General features: G+C 67.3%; 2 protein-coding genes across 2 annotated transcripts; one reads left to right on the forward strand and one right to left on the reverse strand.

Annotated features, from left to right (window-relative positions):
- Positions 1 to 744: 744 nt before the first annotated feature.
- On the forward strand, positions 745 to 6,636 carry COQ10A (coenzyme Q10A). The gene is made up of 5 exons (XM_053967679.1): positions 745 to 849; positions 2,578 to 2,718; positions 4,265 to 4,457; positions 5,458 to 5,559; positions 5,635 to 6,636. The coding sequence occupies exons 1-5, from the start codon at positions 770 to 772 to the stop codon at positions 5,800 to 5,802; spliced, it is 684 nt and encodes a 227-aa protein (XP_053823654.1). The 5' UTR covers positions 745 to 769; the 3' UTR covers positions 5,803 to 6,636.
- Positions 6,637 to 6,772: 136 nt separating this feature from the next.
- CS (citrate synthase) lies at positions 6,773 to 14,100 on the reverse strand. The gene is made up of 11 exons (XM_053967567.1): positions 13,915 to 14,100; positions 11,926 to 11,973; positions 11,248 to 11,355; positions 11,109 to 11,174; positions 10,903 to 11,034; positions 10,050 to 10,238; positions 9,757 to 9,956; positions 9,408 to 9,537; positions 8,639 to 8,740; positions 8,353 to 8,562; positions 6,773 to 7,526 (listed from the first exon to the last, which is right to left on the reverse strand). The coding sequence occupies exons 1-11, from the start codon at positions 13,966 to 13,968 to the stop codon at positions 7,356 to 7,358; spliced, it is 1,410 nt and encodes a 469-aa protein (XP_053823542.1). The 5' UTR covers positions 13,969 to 14,100; the 3' UTR covers positions 6,773 to 7,355.
- Positions 14,101 to 14,153: the final 53 nt, after the last annotated feature.

Below are 14,153 nucleotides of genomic sequence, written 5' to 3' on the forward strand. Positions count from 1 at the left end.
CCGGTCCAAACCCATCCCGTGACCTCCGGGCGAGGGTCCCGGGGCTCGGGGGGGGGTCACGGGCCCGGCTGCAGCTCCCGGTCCCGGCTGCAGCTCCGAGCGGGGCCGGGCCGGCACCGGGAACTGTGTCGGGCTGGGAGCTGGTGGTGGATTCCCTGGGCTGAACTGGGATGTACTGGGAGGAACTGGGATGTGCTGGGCTGAACTGGACTGGGCTGTGCTGGCTGGGACTGGTTGGCACTGGGTAATACTGGGACTGGACTGGGCTGCACTGGGAGGCACTGGGATGTGCCGGGCTGCACTGGGAGGCACTGGGCCACACAGTTCCCGCAGCCACGGTGAATTCCCGGTCTCTCGGCTCCTCTGCCCAGTTCGGAGCGGGGCCCTTACCGGGACACGGCACCGGCGGCTCCCCGTCCCTCTCCGGACCCACGGACCGGGGGCACACGTGGGAGGCGGGGCCGTGCGCCCCCTGGGGCAGAGCTCAGCCCCGGCAGCCCCGGTTGGGGCAGTCCCGGTTGGTCCCGGTTGGTCCCAGTCCCGGAGCAGCCGCAGCCCCGGCCCGCACTACATTTCCCATGGTGCCCCGCGCACCCTCTGACTACAACTCCCATCGTTCCTCGCTCGGGAGGCGTCGCCTCGCCCCGCCCCGTGACGTACCCGGCGCTATGGCGACGCGGTGACGTCACGGGGTGAGAGGTCAGGGCGGCGGCGGCGCCGCGTCCCGGCCCGGTCCCGGTTCCGGCCCGGCCCCGGTCCCGGCCCGGTCATGGCGGCCCGGCGGCTCCGCGGCGCCCTCCAGCTCGGGGCGCGGCAGCGCCTGCGGGCCGCGGCGGCCCCGCCCGGCAGGTGAGCGGCGGCGGCCCCGCGGGGCGGCGGCCCCCGGGCGAGCGGGGCCCGGAGGTCACACCGGCCCCGGGGACACCGGGGCGGGCCCCGGGAGGCGATCGTGCTGCGGGGGCTCCTCCGGGCCTGGCCGCGCTCCCGGCCCCCGCGGGATGGGGGGGGGGGGCGGTCCGGGGGCACCGTGGGGGAGCCGGGGGGTCCCGGCGGGGCCGGCCCGGGGTCCCGGGGCTGCGGTGCCGGCGGTGCCGGCGGTGCCGGCGGTGCCGCTGTCCCGGTTCCCGTGGAAGGCCGCTGGGTGGGGAACGCTCCCTTGGGGTGTCTGACCTTGGAGCAAACCCCGCGTGGGGACACCGGGACCGGGCCGGTGCCGCCGCCGCCGCCCGCGGGGTCGCGGGGTCGCCGAGCCCCGGCGGGGTCGGGCGCCGGTGTCACCGGGCGAGGGGACAGTGCCGAGGTCACCCGGCCGTGCGGCCGCGGCTGTGACCTCTGCTCGGGGGACACGAGCGGGACCGGTGGCCCCGGTGGGGACAATTCCCGTGGGAAAGGCGGGATCTCCCCCCTGGAGCGACACCGGGGGGACGGGACGGGGCCGGCGGGGCAGCGGGCACTTGGCCCCGCCGGGATTAGGTGTCCCCAGGTCGGGTTTCCCGGCCTTCCTCCTCCTCCTCCTCCTCCTCCTGCCAGCCGCAGCCCTGGCATCAGCCCCGGCACCGGCCCGGAGCCCCCAGCCGGGATTCCCGGCCCGGGAAGGTCTGGAGGGACCTGGGGTGGCCAGGAAGGGACAGGGAGTGCTCAGAAAGGGACCCTGGGCTGTGTGGAAGGGACCTGGGGTGGTCTGGAGGGATCTGGATTGGTCTGGAAGGGGCTTGGGATTGTCTGGAAGGGACCTGGGCCAGTCCAGAAAGGAGCAGGGAAGGGCTGGAAGGGATCTGAGTTCATTGGGAAGGGACCCAGGCCAGGTGGGAATGGGCTTGGGATGGTCTGGAGGGGCCTGTGAGGCTCTGGAAGGACCTGGGAAGCTCTGGAAGGAATTTGGGAAGCCCTGGAAGGACCTGGGAAGCTCTGGAGGGGTCTGTGAGGCTCTGGAGGGATTTGGGAAGCCCTGGAAGGAATTTGGGAAGCTCTGGAGGGACCTGAGAAGCTCTGGAAGGAATTTGGGAAGCTCTGGAGGGACCTGGGAAGCTCTGGAGGGGTCTGTGAGGCTCTGGAGGGATTTGGGAAGCCCTGGAAGGAATTTGGGAAGCTCTGGAGGGACCTGAGAAGCTCTGGAAGGAATTTGGGAAGCTCTGGAGGGACCTGGGAAGCTCTGGAAGGAATTTGGGAAGCTCTGGAGGGGTTTGTGAGGCTCTGGAAGGATTTGGGAAGCTCTGGAAGGGTCTGTGAGGCTCTGGAGGGACCTGGGAAGCTCTGGAAGGATTTGGGAAGCTCTGGAGGGGCCTGTGAGGCTCTGGAGGGATTTGGGAAGCTCTGGAAGGACCTGGGAAGCTCTGGAGGGGTTTGTGAGGCTCTGGAGGGATTTGGGAAGCTCTGGAAGGACCTGGGAAGCTCTGGAGGGGTTTGTGAGGCTCTGGAGGGATTTGGGAAGCTCTGGAAGGACCTGGGAAGCTCTGGAGGGGTTTGTGAGGCTCTGGAGGGATTTGGGAAGCCCTGGAAGGAATTTGGGAAGCTCGGGAGGGGCCCTTGTCCACCAGGAAGGGTCCCGGCGCTCCCGGTGACAGCGCTGTCCCCCAGGCACACGGCCCCGTGCGGGCTCCGGCTCTCCCGGCCGGGCCGGCCGTGCCCCATGGCCGGGGAGCCCCGAGCCCAGCCCAGCCGGGGCTTCCTCAACCTCACCAACAAGCGCAAGGAGTACTCGGAGCGCCGCATCATCGGGTGGGTGAGGCTGCCAGCCCGGCCCCGGCGCTGATCCTGAGCCTGACCCCAGCCCCAGCCCCGGCCCTGAGCCGGCCCTAATCCCAGCCCCAACCCAATCCTAATCCCAGCCCCAGCCCAATCCTAATCCCAGCCCCAACCCAATCCTAATCCCAGCCCCAGCCCAATCCTAATCCCAGCCCCAGCCCAATCCTAATCCCAGCCCCAGCCCAATCCTAATCCCAGCCCCAACCCAATCCTAATCCCAGCCCCAGCCCAATCCTAATCCCAGCCCCAACCCAATCCTAATCCCAGCCCCAGCCCAATCCTAATCCCAGCCCCAGCCCAATCCTAATCCCAGCCCCAACCCAACCCTAATCCCAGCCCCAACCCAATCCTAATCCCAGCCCCAGCCCTGAGCCTGACCCCAAGTCCCAGCTCCCAGCCCAACCCTAATCCCAGCTCCCAGCCCAACCCTAATCCCAGCTCCCAGCCCTGAGCCTGACCCCAAGTCCCAGCTCCCAGCCCAATCCTAATCCCAGCCCCAGCCCTGAGCCTGACCCCAGTCCCAGCTCCCAGCCCAATCCTAATCCCAGCTCCCAGCCCAATCCCAATCCCAGCCCTGGCCCTGAGCCTGACCCCAGTCCCAGCTCCCAGCCCAATCCTAATCCCAGCTCCCAGCCCAATCCTAATCCCAGCCCCAGCCCTGAGCCTGACCCCAGTCCCAGCTCCCAGCCCAATCCTAATCCCAGCCCCGGCCCTGAGCCTGACCCCAGTCCCAGCTCCCAGCCCAATCCTAATCCCAGCTCCCAGCCCAATCCTAATCCCAGCCCCAGCCCTGAGCCTGACCCCAGTCCCAGCTCCCAGCCCCAACCCCAACCCTGACTTCAACCTCAACCCCAATCCCAGCCCCAAACACGGCTCCAATCCCCATCTCAGCCCCAATCCCGACCCCAAAACCCCAACCCCCAACCCCAGCCCCTACCCCTTCCTGTTCAACCCCAGCCCCGGCTCCAACCCCAGCTCCAACTTTGCCCCTGACTCCAGTCCCAACCCCAGCCCTGGCCCCCAAACCCAGCCCCAATTCCAACCCAAATCCCAACCCAACTTCAATTCCAGTCCCAAACCCAATTCCAACCCCAACCCCAATGCCAGCCCCAATGCCAGCTCTGACCCCAACCCAACCCCAATCCCAGCCCCAACCCCAATTCCAACACCAACCCCAATCCCAGCCCCAACCCCCCCAGTTCCAGCCCCAATCCCAATCCCGACCCCAACCCCAATTCCAGCCCCAATCCCAAGCCGTGACCCCAATCCCAACCCTGACCCCAACCCCAATTCCAACCCTGACCCAACCCCAATCCCAACCCTGACCCCAATCCCAATTCCATCCCTGACCCAAGCCCAACCCCAGCCCCAATCCCAGCTGTGACCCCAATCCCAACGCTGACCCCAACCCCAATTCCATCCCTGACCCAACCCCAGCCCCAATCCCAGCCCCGACCCCAATCCCAACGCTGACCCCAACCCCAATCCCAGCCCCATCCCAACCCCGTCTCTGCCGCAGGTACTCCATGCAGGAGATGTACGACGTGGTGGCCAACGTGGAGGACTACAAGAACTTCGTGCCCTGGTGCAAGAAGTCCGTGGTGGTGTCGCGGCGCTCGGGCCACGTCAAGGCGCAGCTGGAGGTGGGGTTCCCACCCGTGCTGGAGCGCTACACCTCCATCGTCACCCTGGTGCGGCCCCACCTCGTCAAGGTGAGCTGGGAGCAAGGGCTGGACACCAGGAGTGCGGCCAGAGCTGGGGAAGGGTCTGGAGAGGCCCTGAGGGAGCTGGGAAAGGGGCTCAGCCTGGAGGGAAGGAGGCTCCGAGGGGAATTTCCACCCCACAACTCCCTGATGGGAGAGCGGGGTCGGGATCTGCTGCCAGGGAACAGCAGGAGGAGAAGGAACAGCCCCAAATTCCTCCAGGAGAGGTTCAGGATGGACATCAGGAGGAATTTCCTCCTGGAAAAGGTGCTCAGGCTCTGGAACTGCCTGGAGAAAGGGAGGCTCAGAGGGGAATTTCCACCCCACAACTCCCTGATGGGAGAGAGGAATGGGGATCTGTTCCCAGGGAACAGCAGGAAAAGAGGGAGCAGCCCCAAATTCCTCCAGGAGAGATTCAGGGTGGACATCAGGAGGAATTTCCTCCTGGAAAAGGTGCTCAGGCTTTGGAGCTGCCTGGAGAAAAGGAGGCTCAGAGGGGAATTTTCACCCCACAACTCCATGACGGGAGAGTAGGGTCAGGATCTGTTCTCAGGGATCTGTTTCCCAGGGTGAGAGGGAACAGCCAAAAATTCCTCCAGGAGAGGTTCAGGATGGACATGAGGAGGAATTTCCTCCTGGAAAAGCTGCTCAGGCTTTGGAGCTGCCTGGAGAAAAGGAGGCTCAGAGGGGAATTTTCACCCCACAACTCCATGATGGGAGAGCAGAGCTGGGGTGAGGTCAAGATCTTTTCGCAGGGAAGAACAGGAGAAGGGAAAACAGCCTCAAATTGTTCCAGGGAAGGTTCAGGTTGGAATTTCCCTGTGGAAAAAGCTGTCAGGCACTGGAAGTGCCCAGGGAGGTTTGCAGTGCCCATCCCTGGAGGTGACCAGGATGTGGCTCTCTGGGGGATCCCAGGTTGGGCTGGATCCAGGAGGGGTTTCCAGCCTGGAGGGTTCCCTGACCCCGGTGCCTGCCAGGCCCCCTGAGCATCCCCTTTTCCCCTGCCCAGGCCGTCTGCACCGACGGGCGCCTCTTCAACCACCTGGAGACCAACTGGCGCTTCAGCCCCGGCATCCCCGGCTACCCCCGCACCAGCACCGTGGATTTCTCGGTACGACCCCCCCCCGGGGAGGGCGGGGCTCACCCGCCGGGGCTCACCTGCTCTCCTCCTCCTCCTCCTGCCCAGATCTCCTTCGAGTTCCGCTCCCTGCTGCACTCCCAGCTGGCCACCGTGTTCTTCGATGAGGTGGTCAAGCAGATGGTGGCCGCCTTCGAGCGCCGCGCGGCCAAGAACTTCGGGCCCGAGACCCGCATCCCCCGGGAGCTGATGTTCCACGAGGTGCACCAGACGTGAGGGCGGCCGGGCCGGGCACCCCCGGACTGTGCCCACCCCCCAGAAATATTTATTCGATAAATGCGTTTGCGCTGCTGTTGCCTCAACGCCCCCCGGGGCTGCCGTGAGCCCCGGTCCCAGGAGCTGCGTCCCGGCGCTGGACTCCCTGGTTTTGCAGCTGATTTGGGGTTTTAATATTTTAGTTCTTGTTTGTTTGGTTTTTTTTTTTTTTTTGGTTGCGTTTTTTTTTTCTTTTTCTTCTTCTTTTTTTTTTTTTTTTTTTTAACCCTTTTATTTTTGGTTGCTTTGGTTGTTTTTAAACTCCTCGGCCAGGCCGGAGGGCCCCGGCGGGGGCAGCTCCGGTGCCTGGGCCCCGCCGTGCTCCGGGAGAGCCGGAGGAACGGGGTGGGGGGGTTTGGTGAGGGGGGGGGGGAAGCTGCTGGGACCCCCCCCCTCCGCTTCCTCCCCAGCTCTTCCAGGAATAAAAGGGAAGGAGCCGGCGCAGGGAGGAGCCCCCCGAGCCGTCGCACACTTTGCACAAGCCACACGCACAGGGTGGGGAGGGGGCGGCTCCCGCTGCCCCCCCCCCGCTGCCCCCCACCCCAGCACCCTCCGCAGGGACCCACACGGTCCCGACCCCACCCCCAGCGCCCCCCCGGCCCCACTCGCGGTTCCTCACCTGTGGGGGGGGGGGGGGGGATGGGAAGGCCTCAGTTTCCCCCCCACCCCCGCCGCCACCACGAAGCCCCCCCGGGGGGGTGAGGGGCTCCCCGAGCCCCCCGAGCCTGTCCTGGCCGTGCTGCCCGAGGAAGGGCGGGCTTTGCCAGGCCAATAAAGAGAATTTTCCAAGGGTCAGCAGCCTCCTGGTCCTCATTCAGCATGGGAGGGGGGATTCTGGGGGGGGGGGGCTGCATGCTGAGACCCCCGGGTGGGGTGGGGGCACCATCCCCTGACCCCCCCCGATTTGGGCAGGGAGGTGGGAGGCTGGGGGTTTGTTAATAAAAACATTTATTTTGCATTTTTGTTGTTGTTTGTACAGAAGTGCCCGAGAGCTGCGAGGAGCCGGGGTGGGGGCCCCGGGGGGGGGGGTCCCAGCTCTGGCTCCCGGGGGCTTCAGGCAGGGGGGAAGGGGGGGAAGGGGGTCACACAAACACGGGGGCGCGGCCGGGGAGGAGTGTATCGAGTCCCTGCGGGGGCCCGGACATGGGGCTGGACTGAACCCCTCTCGGGGGGCTGCAGTGGGGGCTGTGCCCCCCACCCCCCCCCCCAGGAGCCCCCCCAGCCCAGCAGTGGGGGAGCCGGGGGGGGGCTCCAAGTGTGGGGAGCCTGGGGAAGGGGGGCTCCCAGTGTGCGCAGTGAGAGCTGCTGGGGTGGGGAGGGGGCACGGGAGCGCCCCCCACACCCCACCAGGGCAGGGGATCTGGGTTTGGGGCTGGGGGGGGGGGACCCCAGGGCTGCCTCTGCCCCTCCCCAAGGCGGGTGGGGGGGCCCCGAGGGGGGTTCAGTGCCGAGGGCGTCCGGGCCGGGCCCGGCAGCGCGGCGTTCCCTGGGGGAGCCCTGTCCCCGTCCCTTCTTTAGCCGGATTTGTAGCCCACGAGCTGCATGAGGCCCTTGGTGCTCATGGATTTGGGTCGCTCCAGGGGGAATCCCAGCGCCCGGCTCCAGATGAGCTGCGAGAGGACGCCCAGGGCCCGCGACACCCCGAAGAGCACCGTGTAGTAATTCATCTCCTTCATGCCGTAGTACTGCGGGGACAGGGGCTCGGCGTGGGCAGGGGGCAGCCAGGAGCCCCCCAGGGCACAGGGAGAGGGACAGACAGGACAGGAGAAGGGACAGGTGGGACAGGGACAAATGGACAAGGAGAGGCAGAGAGCAACAGGGTGAGGGGTGGGTGGATGGGGAGAGGAACAGGCTGGGAGAGGGAGGGATGGGACAGGGAGAGGGACACACAGGGAGGAGAACAGAGAGAGGGACACAGGACACAGAGGACACACAGACAGGAAGAGGGACACACAAACAGGGAGAGGGACACACAAACAGGGAGGAGAACAGAGAGAGGGACACACAGGACAGAGAGGATACACAGGGAGAGGGACACACAGAGAGAGGGAAAGGGACAGACAGGAAAGAGAATAGAGAGAGGGACACGGGACACACAGTACAGGGAGAGGGACACACAGACAGGGAGGAGAACAGAGAAAGGGACACACAGGACACACAGACAGGGAGAGGGAGACACAGAGAGAGGGACAGACAGGACAGGGAAAGGGACAGACAGGACAGGGACACATAGACAGGAAAGAGAACAGAGAGAGGGACACAGGACATAGAGGACACACAGTACAGGGAGAGGGACACACAGACAGGGAGGAGAACATAGAGAGGGACACACAGGGCAAGGAACAGATAGGGAGAAGGACCCATGGACAGGAGGAAGAACAGAGAACAGGGAGAGGGATGTGAACACAGAAAGGGATACACAGACAGGGAAAAGGACAGACTGACAGGGAAAAGGGACAGACATGACAGAGGGACACAACCAGGCAAAGGGACAGAGGACCCTGGGCTCACCTGCAGCAGGACCCCGCTGTGGGCATCCACGTTGGGCCAGGGGTTCTTGGCCTTGCCCTGCTCCAGCAGCACGTTGGGGACGATCTTGTAGAGCTGCGCCACGAGCTTGAACAGGGGGTCCTTGGGCAGGTGCTTGAGGGCGAACTCCCGCTGGCAGGTGTAGCGCGGGTCCGTCTTCCGCAGCACCGCGTGCCCGTAGCCCGGCACCACCTGCAGGGACGGGGGCTCAGGGCCTGCTCCTGACCCCCAGCACAGCCCCGAGCCCCAGCACGGCCCCGAGCCTCACCCTGCCCGAGTTGAGCGTGTTCCAGATGAAATCCCGCAGCTTCTCGTCCGACACGTCCTTGCCCAGCTCCTTCTGCAGGTCCGTGAGCCAGAGCAGCACCTCCTGTGGGAACGGCCGGAGTGAGGCCAGGCAGGGATGGGGAGATGGACAGAGGGACACGGGGAAAGGGACAGAGGGACACAGGGATGGGGAGAGGGACAGAGGAACACGGGGAAAGGGACAGAGGGACACAGGGATGGGGAGAGGGACAGAGGGACACGGGGAGAGGGATCCATGGATGGGGAGAGGGACATTGGAGATGGGGAGAGGGACAGAGGGACACGAGAATGGGGAGAGGGACAGAGGGACACGAGAATGGGGAGACGGACAGAGGGACACGGGGATGGGGACAGAGGGACACAGGGATGGGGAGAGGGACAGAGGGACACGGGGAGAGGGATCCATGGATGGGGAGAGGGACAGATGGACACATGGATGGGGAGAGGGACAGACGGACACGTGGACAGGGAGAGGGACACATGAACAGGATGGGGAGAGGGACAAACCAACAGGGAGAGGGACAGTCAGAGGGATACATGGAGAGACAGACAGGGAGAGGGACACATGGACAGGGAGAGAAACAGGGAGAACATGGACAGAGTGACAGGGAGAGGGACAGACAGGGAGAGGGACACATGGACAGGGAGAGAGACAGGGAGAAGAACATGGATAGAGTGACAGGGAGAGGGACAGACAGGGAGAGGGACGCTGGGCAGGGAGCAGTGCCCACCTGGTTGGCGAGGCCGTGCAGGGGCCCGGCCAGCCCGTTCATGGCGGCGGCGAAGGCGAGGTACGGGTCAGACAAGGCGCTGCCCACGAGGTGGCTCGTGTGGGCACTCACATTCCCTCCCTCGTGGTCACTGCCGGGGTGAGAGGGCCATCAGGACTCCCCCAGCCCCACCAAACACCTTTCACAGCATTTTGGGGGTGGGGTGCACGGTGTTGCCAGCCCGGTTCAGCCCCACCCCAGCCCTGCCTGCTCCCGGTGACACCCCAGGAGCAGCCCGGGCATGTTCGGGGCCAAACCTCCGCCTACTCCACGTCCCCAGCTGCTCCAGGTGCAGCTCCCAGCTCCGTACCTGTGGATGGTGAGGTAGAGCCGCATCAGCTCGATGAACTGGGGGTCGGTGTAGCCCAGCATGTTGGTGAAGTTGTGGGACCAGTCGAGGTTGGGGTCGATGGCCCCGATGCCGCTGCCCTCGCGGTACAGGTTGCGGTAGATCTTGGCGGCCACGCACGGCAGCTTCGCGATCAGGTCCATGGCGTCCTCGTACACAAACTGGGACCAGCGGGGTGAGACCGTGCTCCCCCGACCCCCTGCACCCAAATCCACCCCCAAAAGTCAGCGCTGGGGCAGCAGCTCCCCCCGTACCTCCCAGTACTTGGCGCGGTGGATGCCCTCGGCGTAGGCGCGGGCGAACTTGCTCTCGCTGTTGAGGGCGGTGACGGCGGCGCTCAGCTGGGACATGGGGTGCAGGTTGGTGGGGAAGTTGTCCAGCATGGTCACCACGTGGGAGGGCAGAGCTGCACGCTTGGCCCACTCCCGGGACAGCCAGGTCACCTACGGGGACACGCCGGGGCTGAGCTGCGGGGCCTGGGGGCTGCCAGAGCCCCTCAGCCGTTTGCCATTCTCCTCCTGGGTCTGGGGGCTGCCAGACCCCCTCAGCCGTTTGCCATTCCCCTCCTGGGTCTGGGGGCTGCCAGACCCCCTCAGCTGTTTGCCATTCCCCTCCTGGGTCTGGGGGCTGTCAGACCCCCTCAGCTGTTTGCCATTCCCCTCCTGGGTCTGGGGGCTGCCAGACCCCCTCAGCCGTTTGCCATTCCCCTCCTGGGTCTGGGGGCTGCCAGACCCCCTCAGCCGTTTGCCATTCCCCTCCTGGGTCTGGGGGCTGCCAGACCCCCTCAGCTGTTTGCCATTCCCCTCCTGGGTCTGGGGGCTGTCAGACCCCCTCAGCCGTTTGCCATTCCCCTCCTGGGTCTGGGGGCTGCCAGACCCCCTCAGCTGTTTGCCATTCCCCTCCTGGGTCTGGGGGCTGTCAGACCCCCTCAGCCGTTTGCCATTCCCCTCCTGGGTCTGGGGGCTGTCAGACCCCCCTCAGCTGTTTGCCAGCCCCCTCCTGGGTCTGGGGGCTGTCAGACCCCCCTCAGCTGTTTGCCAGCCCCCTCCTGGGTCTGGGGGCTGTCAGACCCCCCTCAGCTGTTTGCCAGCCCCCTCCTGGTGGTACCTGCTCCTGGGTTGGGATTTCTCCGGTCACCAGCAGCCAGAAGAGCCCCTCGGGCAGTGGCTCCTCTCCCCCCGCAGCTTTGGGCAGCTTCTTCTGGCACTCGGGAATGCTGTAGCCACGGAAGCGGATGCCCTGCGGAGCCGGGAGCGTCAGCGGGGCCGGAGCCGGGTGGGACGGGGATGGGATGGGGTGGGACGGGGCCCTACCTCGTCAGGATCCAGCACGGAGGTCTCGTAGATCAGCCCTTTCATGCCCCTCATGCCGCCGTACACCTGGAAAGGGCCGGGAGGCCGCGGTGAGGGGCGGCGGCAGGGCCCGGTGGCCCCGGTGCGGCCGCACACTCACCATGTCCACTGTGATCTGCCCGATGGCCGTGCTGCCGTGCTGCTGCCGGAAGCTCTTGATCTTCGCCTGCTCCTTGGGGATCATGGTGGCCAAGACGTCTTTGAGGTTCTGGGGACGAGGGACAGGGATGTGACGTGGGGGCTGAGCACAGGGCAGGGGTGACAGAAGAAGAGGGACAAGGAAAAGGTGCAACGACTGAGAGGGTGACAGGAGAGGGGACTCCCCCTGGAGAGGGGTGACAGGAGATGTGGGGCAGGAGAGGGGACTCCCCCTGGAGAGGGGTGATGGGAAAGAGGATGACAAAAGAGATGGGGACAGGAAAGAGGGTGAAGGAGATGGGGCAATAGAAGAGGGGCTCCCCTTGGAGAGAGGAGACAGGAAAGGGGGTGACAGGAGAGAGGGTGATGAGAGAGGGTCCCCCCCTTGAAGAGGGGTGAGAGGAGAGGGGGTCACAGGAAGGGGGGTGACAGGAAAGAGAGCTCCCAGTGGAGGAGAGTGGATGGGGTGACAGGAGAGGGGTTCATGGCAGAGGGAGTGACGAGAGAGACGGGGACAGGAAAGAGGATGACAAGTGAAGGGCCTCCCCTTGGAGAGGGGTCTCAGGAGAGGCAGCCACAGGGAAGAGGAGTCAGGAGAACAGGTGACAGGACAGGGGTCACAGCAGAGGACCCCCCTTACCGTGGCGGCGCTGGCGTGGCGAGCAGCGAAGAGGACACACGGTGCATTCTGTGGGACAAGGGACACAGAGACCCCCCTGTCACCAGGGCAGAGCCTCTTTTGTGGGGGGGTGCAGCCAGACGAGCCCCCCCCCCCAGCACCGTGGCAGGAGCTGAGACCCCGGTTCCCAAGGACACCAGGGGCGCTTCACTCGCCCAGGCGGGCGCGGCCAAGAGCCGGGATCAGCCGGGCCGGGATCAGCCGGGCCGGGATCAGCCGGGCCGGGATCAGCCGGGCTGGGATCAGCCGGGCTGGGATCAGCCGGGCCGGGATCAGCCGGGCCGGCCCCGCGCTGCCCTCGCAGCCGGAGCCGGACCTGGCACGGGGAACGCGGCCGCCTTCTCCTTCCTGGAGCCGCGCCCGGCCAGGCACGGCCGCGGTTTTCCTGAGCCGGGGAATCCGAACTTTGTTCCTCGCCCACGCGTGGGAACCGGGAACCGCGGGGACTCCCCGGGAACACACCCCGGGCCTGGCAGCGCCCGCCGCGGGGACACCGCGCTCGCCCGCCCCGCCGGGCAACGGGGGCTGGGGGACACCGGGGGACACCGGGGCTGCCATCCACAGGGACACCCGGAGATTCCCCGGGGCCGGGAGCTGCGGCAGCGCCTGCGGCAGAGCCAGAACATGACTCGGTTTTCCCACTGGCTGCCGGGAGGACGCGGGGGGGCCGCGCTGCAGCGACCCCCTCACCCCCCCCACGGTGTCCCCCGGCCCCCCGCGAGCCCCCGGCCCGGCCAGGGGGTCCCCGGTGGGCCGGGTGTGGCCGTGGCGGGTGGCGAGGCCGCGTCCCCCCGCAACAGGCGGCTCCGGGAAGGGAAAATGCCGGCGGAACAATGGAGGCGGCAGCGGGAAGCCCAAGGTCAAGGCGGCCGCTGCCGCCGCCGCGGGGGCCCCGTCACCTTCCCCCCCCCTCCCCGTGTCACCCCCGGTGTTTCACCCCCGTCTCGCCCCGTTTTGGGGGTCCCCACGGCTCGTCCCGCTGTCACCGCGGTGCCACTGGCTCAAGGTCACACGTGTCGGCGGGGACACCGGGCACCGGCCGGGGGGAGTGCGGGGGCACACCGGGACCCTCCGGGGGCTCCCGTTGTGCTCGGGGCTGCAGGGGCTCCGCGGCTCGAGGCGGCGGGGTCAGGCCGAGGGGAGGAGGAGGAGGGTCGGGATCACGGCTGAAGCCGGGGGGGCGGCTCCGGTCCGCCCGGTTTGCCGGGAGAGCAGGGCTAAGTGGGGCATGGTGAATATCCCAAAATATCGCCCGGTCGATAAAGACACCGCAACGCCCGTTACGAAACGCCGGGGCCGCGGCCAAGGCAAACAGAGCGGAGGGGCCGGGGCCGCCCCGGCCCGGTACCGGCGCTCGGCAAGCATGGGGGTCCCCTCGCTGTGACCCCGGTGTCCTCTACGGCACCGGGACGCTGGAGAAGGGCGGTGGCGGTGGGGACGGTCCCCGCCTTCACCCCCCCTACTGCCGGTGCCACCGGGCGCGGGCTCCCGGGGCCGGTGCGGGGTTCCCGGGGGGCGTCCCGGACCCCCCAAGCCCAGCGCGGCACAACGAGGAACCGGAACCCCCAGCGGGGCTGCCCCGGGGCGGAGGCCCCGACACGGGGTTGAGGCAGCAGCGGAGCCCCCCGGGCGCGGACCGGGCCCGGAGCCCCCCGAGCCACTCCCGGTGCCCCCGGCGCTGAGAAGGCTGCGGCGGGAGCGCCCGGCGCCGGCCCCTACCACGTGCTGCCGCTGCGGCCCCGCGCCCACCCCGGTCCCCATCCCGATCCCGATCCCGGTCGCGATCCCGGTCACCCCGGTCCCATCCCCCCTCCTCCGCCGCCACCGCGCGGCCCCTTTAAGGCAGCGCCCCCCGCGTCGCCCCTTTAAGAACCGGACCCCCCCCGCTCTCCCTTCCCCCCGCGGCGTCGCCCCTTTAAGGCGCGGCGAGGCCGGGCCAGGCGCGCTCACCTTGGGCCCGCGGAGGCGCGCGGCCGCCCGGCTGCCGGCGGCGAGGAGCGTCATGGCGGTACCGGGACGGGACAGGCCGGGGCTGAACGGGGCCGGGACCGGGAGCGGGGCCGGGAGCGGGACCGGGGCGGGAGCGGGGCCGGAGCGGCGGCGGCCGGGGGTCCTCAACGTGAGGGCGGGGCGGAGCGCGGCGCTGGTTATTAGCATAACCCCGCCCCCTCCCGGGGCAGAGCCACTTG

This window comes from Vidua chalybeata, chromosome 30, assembly GCF_026979565.1.
Source record: "Vidua chalybeata isolate OUT-0048 chromosome 30, bVidCha1 merged haplotype, whole genome shotgun sequence".
Classification (NCBI taxonomy): Eukaryota; Metazoa; Chordata; class Aves; order Passeriformes; family Viduidae; genus Vidua; species Vidua chalybeata.